The sequence below is a fragment of the Corythoichthys intestinalis genome, chromosome 1 (genome assembly GCF_030265065.1).
Source record: "Corythoichthys intestinalis isolate RoL2023-P3 chromosome 1, ASM3026506v1, whole genome shotgun sequence".
Lineage (NCBI taxonomy): Eukaryota > Metazoa > Chordata > Actinopteri > Syngnathiformes > Syngnathidae > Corythoichthys > Corythoichthys intestinalis.
In genome coordinates, this window is record NC_080395.1 from 68,422,188 (window position 1) to 68,441,979 (window position 19,792).

Sequence of the window (19,792 nt, forward strand, 5' to 3'; positions counted from 1 at the left end):
TTTTGTCGACAAACAATTTTTGTCAGGATGATGACGAGACGATAACGAGCTAAAGACGTTTTTTGGGGGGACTAAAACATAACGACACGAATGCCAGTTTTCGTCTGACGAGACGAGAGCAAGACGAAAATGCGCCATAGTTTCCGTCACATGTTCACAATGTGTGACATTTTATGTATAGTTTATGTGACGTGCTGCACCTCACCAACTCACCCATTAGTGTCCTATCCAGTCCCCCCATTGCTTGTTTTGAGACACACACAGTAAGATTTGTCTTCTCATCTTGGCAAGAGAGAATATGCAATGTTGCTGTACCCTTTTAAGGTCTGTGCTGAGTGATCATCACACATAAAATGTAACTCGTAGCGTTAGCATAGCATTCACATTCATGTTAGCTTTACATACAGTTCGTGGCGTCCAGGTGGGTTTAATAATTGAAAATAATGTAGTTTTCCTGCTGAGTGTGTATTATCAGGTGATAGATTTGCAGATGCTACGTTATAGTGCTGCAACGATTAATCGATTAACTCGAGTATTCGATTAGAAAAAAATATTAGAATTAAATTTTGCTGCTTCGAGTATTTGTTTAATTAAAGTGGCATTATAATGGTTTGTTTTGAAAGTGTTTACATGTAGTTTTATTGATTTGGGTGGATGCACTGCCCTCTAGTCTGCCTCATTTTACATGGCCAAATCCAGTTGCTCCCTGTTAAGACCAACATAAGCTAGGTTTTTGTTTGAGCTAAAGTTTTTTTATGCATTCGTAATTTAGTTTAAAGGCATATTTAACCAATTTTGTGGGAATATGTGTCTGAACCATTTGTAAAGCGCATTGTTAAAAAAAAAAAAAAAAAAAAGTATTTTATAGCATTTAAGCTAGCGGACTTTTATTACGTAAGTTAGCCAATTGTTCTTTTGTTGTACACAGATCCTTTTTTTTATACCGTTTGAGGCTCAGCTCAGGTATTTAAATTTTTTTATGTTCTTTATCCGATTACTCGATTATTCGAACTAACTAGTTTATCGATTAATCGACTACTAAAATAATCGATAGCTGCAGCCCTACTACATTATGTGCTCATGTGTCAGTGTTCATTCAAAATAGTTGGAAAACTTTTTTTATTTATATTTTTGGAGTAAAACTTTTGAATTTTGCAGACAAAAATGTTGAATAAACCTGAACTAAAAGTAGACGAGATTGGTCTTGAGTTTTCGTCAACAAAAACTAAACAAAGAAAAACACATTTTGATATGACTAAGACTAATAAGTATTACGACTAATAAGTAATAAGTAAATTCAAAGGTGTAACTGCCACATTGTATTATGTTGATTTCAGGACATTTTACTGTTTTGTGTAGTTTCAATTTGTGCCAGTAGGAGGCGCGCTCGCACTTGTGTGTACATGGAGCAAGGTTATAGTGAGAGAAGAAGCGATCTCAGCAGAGAGGGAAAGGCCTCAAGCTGTTAGCACAAGCAAAGAAAGCTAACTAGCGGAGTTAATGGAAGAAAACCAAAGCGAATTTCCTCAGTCGGTACTCAGCCAACGAGGTTAGTTTATTTCTTAGTATTTATGTGACTGTCAATTGTACTTATGTATTTCGTTTCTTTAATTGTACTTTTGTATGTCTTTCTTTAGTTTTCACGGTGTGTGTTTGCATTCTCAACAAGAGAGAATCAAATAAATTCATCAGTTGAGGAAACCACTTGTGCCTGTAGTACTTGAGGGAGTTACAGTGAAAACTCGGACTGTCCATCAGCGCGAGTGGAGATCGACGTCGACGAAGCCTCCTGGGCGCCAGGACATCGCACATCGAGGCGGCGTGATCAGAAGAGCACTGCGTGACCAGGACGTGCAGGGAGCGGCGCAGCGACCATTTTCACCACCAGAGGGCATCGGTTTACAGTTTGATAAGTACACATCAAGTCAAGACCATAAAAAGTTGGACACTCATAAATTAAGAGTTAACCCAAGCAAGATGGTAATTTAAAAGTGACATTTTATGCTGTTTTCCAAGGCTTCTCTGTCGAGTGTTAGTTTTCAAGTTAAGTATTTAAGCACAAACAAGCTGTACTTTGATTTTATATTTGTACATTTGTGACAGTAATGTGAACACTGCATTTCATTTGTGAGTTTAAAGAGTTCAAAGATACACTAATTGCATTTGGTAAAATTTAAGTTGACGTAAAGACACTCAAGATATATTTCAGTGGTACAAAAGGTTCATAATTTATTTTACAATTTAAAAGGATCTATCTTAGTGATATAAAAAAGGGTCATAAGTTATTTTACAAGTTAAAGAATATTTCAGTGACACAAGAAAAGGTCACAAGTTATTTTGCAAGTTAGATTATTTAGTTTAAAACAGCAAAGTACAGTTTAAAGAGACATTTAGTTATATAAGATATTCACTAATTTAGTGGTGCTTTAAGTTTAGTGATTATGTGCTAAAATGAGTGAGCCTAGTGAGTTCTCAGATCAGGTTGAGGTTATTGTAGGGACTGAAGAGCCAGAAGAAATGCAAGCTATGGATTCTGGTGAAGAAAATCAAACCACCACTCTACCAAGAAGAAGTGAGAGGCACAAAACACTCACAGAAAAAGGAAAAGAGATGCAAGAGGAGAAAGTAAAGTCACTGCAGCAAAGATTCAACTACAATTATGAGAAATGGAGAAGATGTGCAAGATCATCCAAGCTACCACTTTCATCTTCTGAGAAGTTAAGTGAACACCTTCTTGATGATATTACCAATGATATTTCAGGAATGCTTGAAGATGTCCGGAATGTTTATGATGAGTTACGCAAACTCATTTCACCCAGTCAAGACATCCGACGCAAAATTGATCTTTGTGTGGAGATCTCAAGGGTCATCATAGACAAAGTTCGACGTCGTATGGAAGGAATTGAAATAGAAGAGGAACAAGACTGGCCAGATGCAGGTTCTCTGTTTCAGTCAACAGTAACAAGTAAGTCGAGCTGTTCTGGCACAACCAACCGATCTTCACATTCAAGCAGATCCTCTCTGAAGCACCAAGAAGCTGCAGCAGATGCAGCAGTAAGCCAAGCTGTTCTCACAGTCTTACAAGAACAAGAAAAAGAGCAACAAGAGATTGATAGACTCGAAACTGAAGTCAGAAAGAAGGCTGCAGAAAAGGAAATGCTAGCTAATAAGTTACGCTTAGAAAGAGAAGCAGAAGAAATCAAATTGAGAATGCAAAGAGAAGCTCAAGAAGCAAAGTTCAAAGCTCAACAAGAAGAAGAGTATGAAGCTCTGCAAAGAACGCTTGATGAAAGGAAAAGAAGGTTACAGCACTTAGAGAAAGTAAAGGATCTGAAAGCAGCACAAGCCAGAATGCAAGTGTATGATCAAGCAAGTGTAACTGAGGAACAAGTCGATCTTACAAAGTCAAACACAGAAGTTAAGCATGTAAGTTTCCCTCCTCATCAAGAACGGGTCATTCACAATGCTATGAGTACCTCGCCAAGTGACGGTGCCACAGATCTGGTTAAAGTGCTAGCGGCTGCTATGAGTGCTAGCCGTATTCCTGTTCCTGAGCCTACAGTGTTCAGTGGAGATCCATTAAGGTACAGTGACTGGAAACTTTCATTTAAGACACTCATTGATCAGAGGAACATTCCTGAAAATGAGAAAATATTTTATCTGCGAAGATATGTTAGCGGACAAGTGAAAAGTGCTCTCGACGGATACTTCCTACTTGGAACTGAGTCTGCTTATGTCACTGCATGGGAGCTACTCGAAGAGAGGTACGGAAATCCTTACACAATAGCAAAAGCGTACAGAGACAAGCTACAAGCGTGGCCCAAAATGTCATCAAAGGATAGTTTGGAACTAAGAAATTTTGCTGATTTCCTGCGCAGTTGTGAAGTTGCTATGGTTCACATCAAGTCACTGGAGATTCTCAACGATTGTAATGAGAACAGAAAGATCCTAGCAAAGTTACCAGATTGGCTCGCAGCAAGCTGGAACCGTAAGGTCATGGAAATCGAAGAACAAAGTCATCACTTCCCTACTTTCAGTCAGTTTGTTACATTTCTAACAAGAGAAGCCAAGATCGCCTGTAACCCTGTTACTTCGTTACAGTCACTCAAGCAAGAAGGGCAAGATCAATCAGACAAGCTGAAGTCTTTTAGACAGAGACGAGTTGGTGCTAATTCACTGAAGACAAGTATACAGGAAAAGCCACAACTCACATGTATCTTCTGTAAGAAGCCTAAGCATAGTCTACACAAGTGTAGAAGTTTCATGGAAAAACCTGTGCCAGAGAGAGTCAAGTTCATTCAGGCAGAAAGGCTATGTTTCGGTTGTCTCAGACCTGGCCATCATTCTAAGAAGTGTACAAATCGCAGTTCATGTGAGAAGTGTAACAAGAAACATCCTACCTGTCTACACGAAGATAGAGTCAAAGAAGAACGAAAGCAAGCACCAAATAAAGCAAGTACAAGTGAAGAAGATTCAAGTTCAAGTACTCAAGTTCAAGAAATACAAGTGACAGCCACAACAAATAGAGTTGCTCGTCAAGAAAGTAACACACAAACAGCTGCTATAGTCCCCGTTTGGCTTTCAACTTCTGAACAACCCACAAAGGAAGTTCTTGTGTACGCTTTACTCGATTCACAAAGCGACACAACATTTGTTCTGAGTGAAATTGCAGATTTGCTCGACACAAATAAAGAACCTGTCAAGTTAGAACTGTCTACTATGTCTTCAATAAACACAATTGTTCAGTCTCACAGACTGCAAGATCTTCAAGTTCGAGGTTTCAACTTAAGCAAGAGCATTCCTCTACCTCCAATATTCACGAGAGAGTTTATTCCAGCCAACAAATCTCACATTCCAACCAACGAAACAGCTAAAGCTTGGTCGCATTTGGAGCACCTACAAACAGAAATCACTCCTCTGCAAAATTGTGAAATAGGAATGCTGATTGGATACAACTGCTCACAAGCCCTCCTTCCAAGAGAAATCGTGTCAGGTGAAGAAAATGAGCCATTTGCTCAGCGCACTGATTTGGGATGGAGCATTGTCGAACTTAGTAATCCCTGTCTCGACTACGGAGATGCTATCGGGATCAGCCATCGGATCATCGTAAAGAAAGTCATTCCCAAGCTCGAGCCTGCCATCAAGCTTCAGAAGGAGGTCCATTACGTCAGTAGGACAAAAGTAAAAGATGTCACTATGGCAAACATTGTTAAAGCACTGGAAGCAGACTTCTCAGAAAGGAGTCTAGACAATAATCCTATATCTCAAGATGATTTGAAGTTCCTCTCGAAACTTGAAAACAACATCAAGCAAAACGAAAGCGGTCATTTTGAGATGCCTCTACCGTTTCGTGATGAAAGACCTAAGTTACCAGACAACAAAGCATGTGCAACACATCGTCTGAAGTGCTTAGAAAAGAAGTTAAGAAAAGACAAAACATACTACAGTGACTACACAAATTTCATGAATGACATTATTTCAAGAGGTGACGCCGAAAAGGTTCCGGAGAAAGACTTGGACAACACCCCAACATGGTACATCCCACACCATGGAGTCTATCATCCGCACAAACCAGGGAAAATCAGAGTAGTATTTGATGCTTCTGCCAAGTACCAAGACATCTCCCTCAACGAACATCTGTTGACCGGTCCTGATTTGACAAACACTTTGGTGGGCGTTCTTTGTCGGTTTCGCAAGGGTTCTATTGCATTCACCTGTGATATAGAAAGAATGTTTCATCAATTCCACGTGGCAAGAGAAGATCAGGATTATTTAAGGTTTCTTTGGTGGGAGAAGGGAGATTTGGACACGACACCATCAGTCTACCGTATGAAGGTCCACCTCTTTGGAGCAGCGTCTTCTCCAGGCTGCGCCAACTTTGGTCTAAAACATCTTGCAGCTCAAGGTCAAGGTCAGTTCAAAGATAATGTCATTCGTTTCATCCAAAGAAACTTTTATGTTGATGACGGCCTGGCAAGTGTTTCTTCTGAAAGTGAAGCCATTCAACTGATTAAAGACTCAAGAGAACTATGTTCTACTGGAAAACTAAGACTCCACAAGTTTGTTTGCAACAAGGAAAGTGTGATGTCAACCATTCCGGAAGAAGAGTGTGCCACAGTGAAGGATCTGGATATGTCTCTAAGCCTGCCACACACTGAAAAGACACTTGGAGTGGAATGGTGCGTTACTTCAGATGCTTTCAAATTCCGAGTTCAAGTGAAATCAAGCTCACTTACCCGAAGAGGCGTGCTTTCCACTGTAGCGTCAGTTTACGATCCCTTAGGCTTCATTGCACCCTTTGTACTCCTTGGGAAACAGATTCTCCAGCGGATGTGCAGAGAAAGAGTGGATTGGGATCAAGACCTGCCAGAACATTTAAAGCCACAATGGGAGTCCTGGATCAGAGACCTATCAAGTTTAGCTGACGTACAGATTTCAAGATGTTTCGTGCCACCAAATTTTGGAGAAGTCAAGAAATACGAACTACATCACTTCTCAGATGCCAGCGTCACTGGATATGGTATGTGTTCGTATCTTCGAATCATCAACCAATCAGATCAAGTCCATTGTTGCTTAGTAATCGCAAAGTCAAGAGTCGCACCCACGAGTGTCACGACCATACCAAGACTGGAGCTCACAGCAGCAGTGATTGCAGTTAGAGTCAGTGATCTCCTCAAGACAGAACTTGAAATTTCAAACGTTCAAGAGTTTTTCTGGACAGACTCAACAGTGGTTCTTGGCTATGTAAACAATGACGCCAGAAGATTTCAAGTCTTCGTAGCCAACCGCATTCAAAGAATCAAGTCGAGTACAACATCAGAGCAGTGGGCGTATGTTGCATCGGAACAAAACCCTGCCGACTACGCTTCGCGAGGTTTAAAAGCGGAACAACTCAAGTCCTCGAACTGGTTCAAGGGACCAGCGTTTCTCTGGCAAAGAAATCTACCAGATAGAGACATCAAGGTGGGAGAAATTAAGGAAAACGATCCAGAACTTCGCAAAGTGTTTGTCTGCTCTACAAGCTCAAAAGAAGATTCATCCATTCTCAGAAGATTTGAGAAGTTTTCAGAATGGTCCAAATTAATCAAGGCGCTAGCAATCTTGAGACGGAAAGTAAAGCAACTCAAAGGAGAAGGAAAAAAGACAATAGAAAGTACCAGTTTGGAAGAGAGAAAGGAAACTGAATCGTTTGTCGTCAAACTTGTACAACAGAAAGCCTTCTCAGAAGAGATAAAGTTTCTGCAAACAAAGAAAACAGTTCCCAAGACAAAGAATAGCAAGCTCTACAGACTAAGCCCATTTGTAGACAAAGAAGGAATCCTCAGAGTAGGAGGTCGTTTGAGTCAAGCTGTGCTACATCCAAACGTGAAGCATCCAGTAATACTCCCCAAAGACAGCCATATATCTGGTTTACTTATTCGTCATTTCCATTTAAAAGTTCAACACCAAGGCCGTGGAATGACACTAAATGAGCTACGTGCCAACGGCTGGTGGATTCTTGGATGCAGCCGTGCAGTTTCTTCTCACATCTACAAATGTGTTAAGTGCCGCAAGTACAGAAGGAAAAGTGAATTTCAAAAGATGGGAGATTTACCAGTGGACCGAACAGAGCCAACTCCTCCTTTCACGTATGTTGGAATGGACTGTTTTGGACCGATTTATGTTAAAGAGGGACGCAAAGAGCTCAAGAAATATGGTCTCATTCTAACTTGTTTGTGTTCACGTGCCATCCACATCGAAGTAGTAGACGACCTGAGTGCAGATGCATTTCTCAATGCTTTGCGGGCGTTTATTGCAATAAGAGGAAATGTTCGACAGTTAAGATGTGACAAAGGAACCAATTTTGTTGGTGCCCAAAGAGAGTTCGCAAGTCTTCTAAAGGGAATGAATCAAGAGAAAATGAAAGTTTTTGGATGTGAATTTCTCATGAATCCCCCATCAGCAAGCCACATGGGTGGGATATGGGAAAGGCAGATAAGAACAATTCGGAGTGTTCTTTCAGCAATCCTTGACCAATCTGCAAAGAGACTCGACTGTACATCTTTAAGAACTCTTTTGTACGAAGTCATGGCGATTGTAAACAGCAGGCCTCTGTCTGTAGAACATTTGAATGATCCAAACGGACCTGAACCTTTGACACCAAACCACATTCTAACTATGAAGTCAACAATCATTCAACCTCCACCAGGACAGTTTATAAAGGAAGACTTGTACCTTCAAAAGAGATGGAGAAGGGTACAATACTTGAGCAATGAATTTTGGATTCGCTGGAGGAAGGAATATTTGCTCAACTTGCAACCAAGACAGAAGTGGAATACCAACAAAAGAGACCTGAAGATCAACGACGTAGTGCTTCTACAAGAAGAACTTGCACCACGCAACGAATGGAAGCTAGCCAAAGTTACAGAAGTCTACTCAGGTGTAGATAGTAAAGTGAGAAAGGTTAGACTTTTGGTTAGTGAAAGAACTCAGGATAAGAATGGAAAGGTCACTATTAAGACAACTCACCTTGAGAGACCTATTCATAAAGTTATCGTTTTAGTTGAAGCAGAGTAAAGTTATAAGTTATTTATTAACTCTGTGTCAGTTTATTTAGGTATAAGTTAAATCTCACAGAATTAATGAGATTTGGTGGGAGTGTAACTGCCACATTGTATTATGTTGATTTCAGGACATTTTACTGTTTTGTGTAGTTTCAATTTGTGCCAGTAGGAGGCGCGCTCGCACTTGTGTGTACATGGAGCAAGGTTATAGTGAGAGAAGAAGCGATCTCAGCAGAGAGGGAAAGGCCTCAAGCTGTTAGCACAAGCAAAGAAAGCTAACTAGCGGAGTTAATGGAAGAAAACCAAAGCGAATTTCCTCAGTCGGTACTCAGCCAACGAGGTTAGTTTATTTCTTAGTATTTATGTGACTGTCAATTGTACTTATGTATTTCGTTTCTTTAATTGTACTTTTGTATGTCTTTCTTTAGTTTTCACGGTGTGTGTTTGCATTCTCAACAAGAGAGAATCAAATAAATTCATCAGTTGAGGAAACCACTTGTGCCTGTAGTACTTGAGGGAGTTACAAAAGGGCTGCCAAAAACAACGCTGCTGGGTAGAAGTCACAGGCCTAGCCAAATTATGAAAAAAAAGTGTGACTAATAGTCCAGAAAATACTGAAAACATCCCTGGAAAGTTATTGAAGTCAGGACACCAAAATACATTTGACATTTTTGGTTTGGTTTGGTACTTTTGGGGGTAATCCATACCGGTTACATTGTGTATCTGCCTAGTTAACCAGAGAGTATTTCACCCGGGAGTTGAAACACCACTATCAAGGTTACAACACCACTGATGTCTTCACCTCTACATGGAATGCCATCATGACAACAGTAATACCAGTTGTATTTATTTATTTGTTTAGTTTCCACATTTGTGCCTTCATCAACGCTCATCCCTTATGTTTTGCCACCCAGTTTGACTGCTGTGGTGTAAGCGGCCCCGAGGACTTTGACATGAGTCTCTTCAGGCTCCTCAATCCCAACAAGATGACCCCTGATGCCTGTTGCCAGGAGGGCAGCTATCAAGGACATTTGGAGCATATCAGCGTTTTGCAGTGTGTCAGTGGAAACCATGCCTTTCAGAACGACAAGGTTGGTGTATAAAGTTGTCTGTAGAAGAAACGGTACAAAACTGTTGAAAAGATGCCAAACAGCACTTTAAAGTGCCTATGACAGAAAAAAATGTATTAAATAGCATTAATATATGAATTAGAATCATATTTGGAGACGATTCGACTATATACAACAATTTGGCTAAGCGCAGATGACAAGAAATTGGTCTTTTAATCTGCCGTTTAGCCCCTGCCTGTCATTATAGCGCTCTAGCGTCCCCAACAGGAGGATGACGTTGGCAGGGTCATGATCTCATCTAATTTAGAATTCAACCCATTGAGGGGGAATTATTCAGAATGAGAAAAATGCAGAGAAGAGGGCCGCAAAATGTCTTTGTTTCAATCTCTCTACTCCAATATTTATACAGGATATTTTTTATCAGTATTTTCCCCAATTGCTAAATAAATGGTATGAACATGACAAATAAGTCTTGTGCTAAATGGAATATTAAAAATGCATTTATTCAGTACGACATGGCAGAATTACTCCATAATGGTCAAAACTATCTACTTCTTGCACTTTCCCGAACAATATTTTATGCCACCGTAGTTAGTCCGGCTTTTTTCATTTCCCTGCCCCGGCTTCGGAGAGTGTAAACAAAGCAGGAGGCGTGACAGCTAGCCGACATGCTAACCCGAACCGAGTGATGTTTCAGTCTTCGAAGCGAAAAATCACTCAAAACTACCCTGGATCATGTCGCACGGCGAGCAAGTTACAGCTCGTTGTTCTCCAGCTGAGAGCAGGAGAGCTTGTTTGCCGGGGAAGCAGCTGGAGAATGACCGCCGGACAAACCGGCTGATGTCGGAGGAGCGCATAGCTGCCACATGGTCAACACGAATATAGCGTAAATTAATGCTTAATGACATGGATAAGACGTAAACAGTGAAAGAGCGGCTTGCAGTTGTTGTGTATCTAACATGGCAGGATGTGTCCGACCATGATCAAATATAAGTAAATAGTCCTTTATTACCTGGGTCTTTCCCAAAGGGAAAGCACAGGTTATGTTGTTGTGCAACTTTATTGTACTTTTTATTATTATTATTCAATAATTGTTGACGTTTTTTTCGGCGCGCCGCGCAGCCCGAACCATAACTCCAATCGGTACCGTTCCAGTATCGGCATGACCGGAATTTTCGCGCGACGATGGGAATTTTTCAAACGGCCCCAAAAAATTTTCCGTTCGCCCGTAAACGGCAATTTTCCGGAAAAAAAAAAAAGTTTCAAAATGTATCTAGTTTAAAGAACGTTTGTAGTGCTTACTTTTTAATCGCTGTATTCGTGGCCTTTTTTAACACAAAGTTGAAATTTTCTGATCGGGTAGAAAATTTGACAGAACACCGGGTACACGAAGAGGGCAATTGAGCCGAGTATAACGCTCTCCCGGCGGGCACGTGAAGGATCAAAGAGGTTGTGCGACAAGCTGCCGGTCGTCGGCCGAGTGGCATTTTCGGTGGACAAAGAGCATTGTCAGCCACAATATGCTAGCCACCTCCGTATTAAAACGGGTGCCATGATCCCATTATTTGACATAATACAAAATACGATGTTTACTTACTTCCTCGTAAGTCCAATGGTCTCACACTTGTTTTGGCCATTCTGCGAGGGTGAACGGGAACTTTTTAAAACCCAAAAAGGCTCACACGCCATTCCCTGGTGCAGCAACAAATCCCTGCAGCACAGTTTGCTGGCGTGATGCAAAAAATAAACAAATTAATCCGAAAATCAGCTGAGTCCGGAGTCCATCTGCATGCTATAAAGCAATACTGTATTGTCAGATGCTGACCTGGGTGACGTCACATTCGCATTCGTCCCCAACCCGAGACTGGGGCCGGAAGCCACTCATTTTCATGGCGCGGGTGTTAGGTTGTGCGTGAGCAGGAAGGGATCCCAATGCAGACAACTTCTGGCGAGCAGTATTTTATTAGCAATCGCAAGAAGAGCGTGGCGGGTGGAAGTTTGCTTGGCTCGGGGTAGTTGAGCTGACGAGGAAGCTCGGAAGGGAGGCAGGCGTGGAATCCGACGAGGGGCGCGCAGAAAACAGGACCTGGGGCGAAAGCAAGGTAGTCGTGAGCCAGTGAGCAAAGATATCATGTAAGGAATGCGAGATACAACTGACGTGAGTAACAGACGAGTTGATCGGGCGATGTGGTGGTGCGTCCGCTGGGCTTTTAAAGCTGGCTGATGGTAATTGCCCACAGCTGTGGCCGCTCCACCCATCTGACATCAGACCTGTAATCAGGCTAAATCCCCTCACCTGAGGCAGGGCTCAGGAAGGAGGCGCGGAGGCCCTAACAGGACCCCCCCTCCCACGGGCGCCACCTGGCATCCGACGGAGAGCACCGGGATGGGCGCGGTGGAAATCCCGGATGAGAGCCCGAGACAGCACCCACCGGGATGGGACCCAAGAGCGCTCCTCAGGACCATAGCCCTCCCAGTCGACGAGGTACTGAAGCCCCCGGCCGCGGCGACGGACGTCCAACAGGCGCCGCACCTGGTACGCAGGACCCCCATCGACCGACAGAGGCGGAGGAGGGGGCGGAACAGGGGGGGACAAAGGACATGAAGAAACAGGCTTGACCTGGGAGACGTGGAACGTGGGATGGACGCGGAAATGACGAGGGAGCCTGAGGCGCACGGCTGCAGGGTTCACCACCTTTACAATTTCGTACGGGCCTACAAACCGGGGGGTCAGCTTAGCCGATCCAGTCTTCACAGGCAGGGACTTGGCCGCGAGCCAAACCTTCTGGCCCACGGTGTAAACGGGCGCTGGCATGCGACGGCGGTTGGCCTGGACACACGTTGCTTGCGAAGCCCGTTGGAGCGCCGCGCGAGCCCGTTCCCAGACCCGGGAGCACCGGTTGACGTGAGCTTGGACCGAGGGGACTGCAATGTCTGTTTCCTGTGATGGGAATAACGGCGGCTGATAGCCAAGGGAGCAGAGGAACGGGGACATACCGGATGAGGCGTTCGGGAGGGAGTTGTGGGCATACTCAATCCATGCCAGATTGTCGCTCCAGGAGGCAGGATGGGCCTGCGTGGCGCATCGAAGGGCGGCCTCCAGCTGTTGATTCGTGCGCTCGCATTGCCCATTTGACTGCGGGTGATAGCCGGAGGAAAGACTCACCGAGATGCCCAATGCCGCGCAGAAAGCCCTCCACACCTGGGAGGTGAATTGTGGTCCCCGGTCCGAGACCACATCTGCTGGTATACCATGCAGGCGGAGAACATGGTGAGTGAGCAGATCAGCCGTTTCTGAGGCGGTGGGAAGCTTGCGAAGAGGAACGAAGTGGGCTGCCTTGGAAAACCGATCAACTATTGTGAGGATTGCTGTGTTGCCTTTGGAGGGAGGAAGACCGGTGACAAAGTCCAGGGCGATATGTGACCATGGTCGGCTCGGGATAGGTAGTGGGTGTAGCAGTCCTGCGCTGGGCCGGGTGGTAGTCTTGCTGCGTGCGCAAACCGTGCATGCAAGGACGAACGAGCGGGCGTCTGTCACAAGGGTCGGCCACCAAAACCGCTGTCGCAGCACCGACAACGTCCTCCTAATGCCAGGGTGGCTAAACAAACGAGATGAGTGGGCCCATTCTAATACCTGGGCTCGAAGGTCCGGAGGAACAAAGAGCGTAGACTGTGGCTCCCCACGAGGGTCGGGGTGGTCCCTGAGTGCCTCTTTGACCTTCGCCTCGATCTCCCACTCCATGGCAGCGAGGAAGCAGGTTGGAGGGAGGATGGTTGAGGGTTCCGCCTGAGACTGGCTCTTCTGGAATTGCCGGGACAGGGCATCGGGTTTTGTATTCTTGGAGCCTGGAATGTAGGACAAATTAAAATTGAACCGGCAAAAATACATGGCCCACCTTGCTTGACGCGGATTGAGACGTTTGGCGGACTTGAGATATTCAAGGTTTTTGTGATCGGTGAGCACAAGGAACGGTGAAGACGCTCCTTCCAGGTGATGGCGCCATTCCTCAAGGGCCATCTTCACAGCAAGGAGTTCTCTATCGCCGATGCTGTAGTTACGCTCTGCTGAGGACAACCTGCGGGAAAAATAGGCACAGGGGTGCACTTTGCCGTCGGCTCTGCGTTGGGACAACACTGCACCCACTCCGACCTCGGAGGCGTCGACCTCCACAATAAACTGAAGTGCTGGGTCGGGATTGACCAGCACAGGAGCCGTGGTGAAACGTGCTTTGAGGTCACGGAAGGCTGCGCCGGCAGCGTCAGACCAGCAAAAAGGCGTAGCTGTGGAGGTGAGGGCCGTGAGAGGAGCAGCAATCCGGCTGTAGTCACGGATGAAGCGACGATAGTAATTCGCAAAGCCCAAGAAGCGCTGGAGCTGTTTCCGGTCGGCAGGAAGTGGCCAATTCAGGACCGCCGAGACCTTAGCTGGGTCCATGCGTAGTTGGCCCTTGCCAATGATGTAGCCCAGGAATTTGGTTTCAGGGACGTGGAACTCGCACTTTTCGGCCTTAACAAAGAGCTTGTTCTCCAGTAGACGCTGTAGTACTTGACGGACATGTTCCTGGTGTTCAAGGGGGGTGCGAGAGTAGACCAGGATGTCATCGAGGTAGACCACCACGAACCGATTGATCAAGTTTCCGAGGACATCGTTCACGAGGTTCTGAAAGACGGCGGGGGCGTTTGTGAGACCGAACGGCATAACGAGGTATTCAAAGTGACCCAGGGGGGTGTTGAATGCGGTCTTCCACTCATCCCCCTCTCGGATACGGACGAGATGATAGGCGCTACGGAGATCAAGTTTGGTGAATATGGTGGCGTCCTGAAGGGGGGTGAACGCAGACTCGAGGAGCGGGAGCGGATATTTGTTCTTCACTGTGATGTCATTCAGCGATCGATAATCAATGCACGGGCGTAAGCCGCCATCTTTTTTCGGCACAAAGAAGAATCCGGCGCCCACCGGGGAAGAGGACGGCCGTATAATGCCGGTTGCCAAGGATTCCTTAATATACTGCTCCATCGCCTCCCTCTCAGGCCGTGAGATCGAAAACAGGCGCCCCCTAGGGAGGACTGCACCTGGGAGGAGGTCAATGGCGCAGTCGTACGGGCGGTGTGGGGGTAGCGAAGCTGCGCGTTCCTTACTGAAAACTTGCCCGAGATCATGATAACACTCTGGGACTGTGGAGAGGTCGGGTGGCTCCACTTCAGGGACAGGGCAGGACGGCATTAGTGACGACAGAAGACAGTGTGCGTGACAATACGAGCTCCAGGCGGTTATCTTGGGGTGTGACCAGTCAATGGAGGGGTTGTGTTTTTTCAGCCAAGGCAGCCCGAGGACAAGAGGAGAGCGAGGGCTCCTGAATACGAGGAAAGGGCTCACCTCCCGATGATTACCGGATACGAGCACGTTGACGGCTTCGGTCTGATGGGTCACACGGAACAAGACTTGGCCATCCAAGGCAGTGGTCTGTAAAGGGGCAGAGAGAGTCTGCGTCGCCAACCCCAATTGATGAGCCAGCTCCCCGTCGATGAAATTTTCATCTGAACCGCAGTCCACCAAGGCGGTGATGGTCCGTGACTGGGCCCTACAGGAGAGCGTAACCGGGAGTTGGAGCCGGCGAGAGGGAATGTTGCTCATATGGCTCACGAGTAGCCCCTCTGCTACTGGCGAGCCCGAGTTTCCCGGGCGTATTGGGCAGTTGCGGAGGAAATGTCCTGCTGTTCCACAGTAGATACATAATTTGTTGTTAAATCTTCGTTCACGTTCACCTGTAGTTAGTCTGGTTCGGCCAAATTGCACAGGCTCCGGGTTGTTGACCGGGGGCGCTCCTCCGTGCACGCGCGCAGCCCTGGGTGACGGACCGGGAGGCGAAAGTGGCCGGGGGAGAGAGACGCGGGCGGGCGGAGCCTCCAGCTGCTCCCGGCGCTGTCTCTGTCGTTCGCGTAGCCGATTGTCCAGCTTGATCGAAAGAGCGACCAAGTGATCAAGCGAGGAAGCTTCTCTTGTGGCTAGTTCATCTTTGAGGGATTCGCTCAGTGCCCGGATGAAAACTTCCTGTAGCGCCTCGTCATTAAATCGGCTTTGCGCCGCCAGCGTTCGGAACTCTATGGCGAACTCTGCAACGCTGCGGGCTCCCTGGCGCACCGACATGAGTCGCTTGGCGGCTTCTTTGCCCCGAACAGGGTGGTCGAAGACCTTTTTCATTTCGTCTGTGAAGCAGGCGTAGGAATTGCACACGGGGGAATTATGCTGCCACACTGAGGAAGCCCACTCCAATGCGGCGTCGCGGAGACAGCTGATCAAATACGCTATCTTCGCCCGGTCATCCCGGTAAGTAGATGGCTGTTGTTCGAACACCAGGCTACATTGCACAAGAAAGGCGCGACAAGTGCCGAGGTTGCCGTCGTACGGGGCCGGTGCGGGGACGTGAGGCTCTCGGCCCGTCGTCGATGACGCCGGGTTGCTTGCGGGTATGTGGCACGGAGGGGTAGCGGCGTGACGTGGGGCTGACTGGGCTAATCGGGCTGGCGGAGGTGGTGTGAGCTGCTCTTGTATGGCATGGAGTGAATGGGAAATGTCCGTTACCTTATTGAAGAGGAATTCTATGGCTTGGTGGTGGTCGTGGAGTGACGTGGGCGAGTCGGCGGGTTTGTCTGCGGGATCCATTATGGCCCGATCAAACTGTTAGGTTGTGCGTGAGCAGGAAGGGATCCCAATGCAGACAACTTCTGGCGAGCAGTATTTTATTAGCAATCGCAAGAAGAGCGTGGCGGGTGGAAGTTTGCTTGGCTCGGGGTAGTTGAGCTGACGAGGAAGCTCGGAAGGGAGGCAGGCGTGGAATCCGACGAGGGGCGCGCAGAAAACAGGACCTGGGGCGAAAGCAAGGTAGTCGTGAGCCAGTGAGCAAAGATATCATGTAAGGAATGCGAGATACAACTGACGTGAGTAACAGACGAGTTGATCGGGCGATGTGGTGGTGCGTCCGCTGGGCTTTTAAAGCTGGCTGATGGTAATTGCCCACAGCTGTGGCCGCTCCACCCATCTGACATCAGACCTGTAATCAGGCTAAATCCCCTCACCTGAGGCAGGGCTCAGGAAGGAGGCGCGGAGGCCCTAACAGCGGGATTAAAAAATCAAACATAAAACTATCGCTTCCACACACATCCAAGCGGTTCATTTCATTCAGGAGCATAAAATACCGTGTGAAATATGAAATAAACATGCATTTTGGTGTCATAGGCACTTTAATGCCCTGCTTAGTCACTTTGCCTATTTTATCAATAATTATGTAAAATTACAGCAACGTTACTCAATCACATCTTTACTGTGGTCTGTAACAACACAGTTTAAAAATGTTAAAGCATCAACCAGTGTTGTGCACGAACACGTTCAAAGAACGATCGTTCGTGAACATGTTCATATTATGGGCGAGCGTGAACTAAAGGTATCATATTTTTGTCAAATGAATGTTACTGTGATATGCGGTGTAAGACAATAGAATTGGGGGGTTCCTTCAGGCCGAGTTAAAACCAAATGTTTGCATTTGCTGGTAATTTGCAACGAGACGAACTGAGGCATCAACAATCACCTTTGAGGCTGGAAAAACATTAAGCATGGCACCTTTAAAAGATTATGACATTATAAGAAAAAACTCAACAAAACTCCCATTCACTCACAGCCATTTTCACCAGTGCAACCCCCTTCGCTCCTGGCCATTTTACTGGGTTTTGACTGATTTTGCAAGGCCCACAGAAAATTCTGTTCTATTGCTATATAAACATGGAACTCACCAAAAGAAAGATTATACTCTCTTCTTTTAGCAGGAAAAAACAAGTTCACATCTTTTTCCATTCTTTAGAAATCAGCATTAGAAAATAGCTTAGTTTGAGCAATTTTCCCATTTCTGATGAAAAAACTGAGAAATTGAGCTTTTTGTGAAAGCATACATTTCAAACATAATTTTGACTTTAATACAGCTATTTTTTGCTTTAGTTACATCCCAAACATCTGAACAATGTTTTCCTTTTACAAAATAACATAAACAACAAGACAAATACAGCTTTTGATAGCAAAGTAACAATTTATTTACACATAACTAACTGAGAGATGACGCTGTTGTGGCTGCGACAGCCGGGGTAAACTTTTCTCTCATCGCCGCCTGTCTCATAAAGATGGATTTTTTTGAGTCTCTGCGGGGTCTGCCCGGCGAGCAGCACGGACTCAAGGGCATCGTCCGCTACACTGGTGGTCCCGGTCGTTCTGCTCGTTCGTCCAGCTCCTGGCATACCGGGCGTCCTCTAGGTTGGTCTCCATTCGGTCGTCTTCCTTCAGCGTCCCAACCGTGCGGCCCGGCCGTTCGTTGCCGTTGGATCGGGTTGCGGGTCTTGCCAAATGCGATACTGCCCTCCAGTGGCCAGTTTTATTGCTTTAAAATGGATTTTCAGCTTGGTGCTTTGGAGCTTAATTGAATCAGAACCCAGAGATGTCTCTTGTAAAAAAAAAAAAAAAAAAAAACGTAAAAGACGTTTAATCACGTCTTTGGGACACTGAAACAATCAAAAATAGAACGTATTTATAAGTCTTTGGGAGCAAATGAGTTAACTAGTTATCTTTTTACAGGGGTGTTATTCTGCAGTGATGGATTACTTTGAGACCTACATTTACACTGCAGGAGCGCTTGCCATTGTGGTGCTGACAATCGAGGTATGTTTACTTTCATAACTTTCTTTTTGCTTTCGTCCAAATAGATATAGCCATCTTTACAATCATTAAATTAGACCTAACGCACCCAAAGCGAGGCAATTCAGGGCTGGACAGTGTGAGTATTTTGTTCGCATTTGCGCCTAAAAATAATTTGTTGCGAGTAGAGAAAAATAAATGGGACAACAAGTGCGAGTGCAGATTTTGCCCTTTTAATTCGCATTTTGCTCATGTAAAATGTAAGAGCTTTGAGAGGAAATTGGCTGAGAAATGCTGCAAGAGATGCTTTCTGGGTCTGACGGTATCTAGTCTGAAGATATGCCGGCAGCCATAAGATTTACTAATTCCGATCAGATTGGCTAAAACCTCCTCAAACTCTTTTCTTTGGCTAACAGTAGAAGACGATATTATATTTTACAAATATTGCAAGAATGTAGGAGCAAACGGTTCTGCAGACTGTACACAAGAAAGCCCGCAAACAGTTTGCTGAAGACATGTCAACAAAGCACATGGATTACTGGAACCATGTCCTATGGTCTGATGAGACAGGTGGGCTTTCTTTTGTAACGTGTTCAGAAGAGGATTCCACCTAGGAGGACAGCCATGCACACCATGTAGAGTGCGGCGTATGGTCCGAGCACTAACAGGCTGACCCCCCACCTCTTCAATCTCTGCAGCAATGCTGACAGCACTCCTGTAATGAGTCACATGACATTTTGGAGGAAAAAATGACAAGCAGTACTCAATTTGGACATTAGGGGATGTACGTACTTTCTAAGGGGTGTACTAACTTTTGTTGCCGGGGGTTTAGATATTAATGGCTATATTTTGTGTCATTTTGAGGGGAAAATAAATCAACTCTATTATATTAGCTGCACACGGACTGCTTTTCATCGTGTCAAAGTGTCATTTCGTCAGTGTTGTCCCATGAAAAGATATACTTAAATATCTGCAGGAATGCGAGGAGTTTACTCACTTTTGTGATACACCGTAACAGCATAACCTGCATGTAGGCTAGTAATCAGACGATCAAACAAATAAATCTGAACATAATGAGAATATTTCATTTAATAATAGTAGTGTCAATTCTTTCCATACAACATATGAAAAGACAATCTAAATGACCTAAACTGCTGGCCAAAAGTATTGGCACTCCTGCAATTGTGTTAGATAATGCTCAGTGTCTCCCAGAAAATGATTGCAATTACAAATACTTTGATATTAATATCTTCATTCATTTTGCTTGCAATGAAAAAACACAAAAGAGAATGAAAGAAAAAATAAATCATTATCAATTTATACAAAACTCCAAAAATGGGCCGGACAAAAGTAATGGCACCCTCAGCCTAAAACTTGGTAACACAACCTTTAGACGAAATAACTGCGGACAACCGCTTCCGGTATCCATCAACGAATTTTTTACAATGGTCTGCTGGAATTTTAGGCCATTCTTCTTTGGCCAACTGCTCCAGGTCTCTGCG

The 19,792-nt window shown here is 45.2% G+C and overlaps 1 protein-coding gene across 4 annotated transcripts in view; it reads left to right on the forward strand.

Annotated features, from left to right (window-relative positions):
- The window catches only part of LOC130916701 (tetraspanin-18-like), a 78,218-nt gene that overhangs the window by 49,217 nt on the left and 9,209 nt on the right, over window positions 1–19,792 (forward strand). For 2 of the 4 annotated variants that reach the window (XM_057837613.1, XM_057837622.1), the window contains 3 exons: window positions 9,275–9,373; window positions 9,458–9,634; window positions 18,231–18,314. In XM_057837613.1, the coding sequence (XP_057693596.1) occupies window positions 9,275–9,373; window positions 9,458–9,634; window positions 18,231–18,314 (360 nt within the window). Of the gene's footprint in view, window positions 1–1,332; window positions 9,186–9,274; window positions 9,374–9,457; window positions 9,635–18,230; window positions 18,315–19,792 lie in introns of those variants that run through there. The other 2 variants (XR_009063328.1, XR_009063326.1) reach the window with 2 other exon arrangements.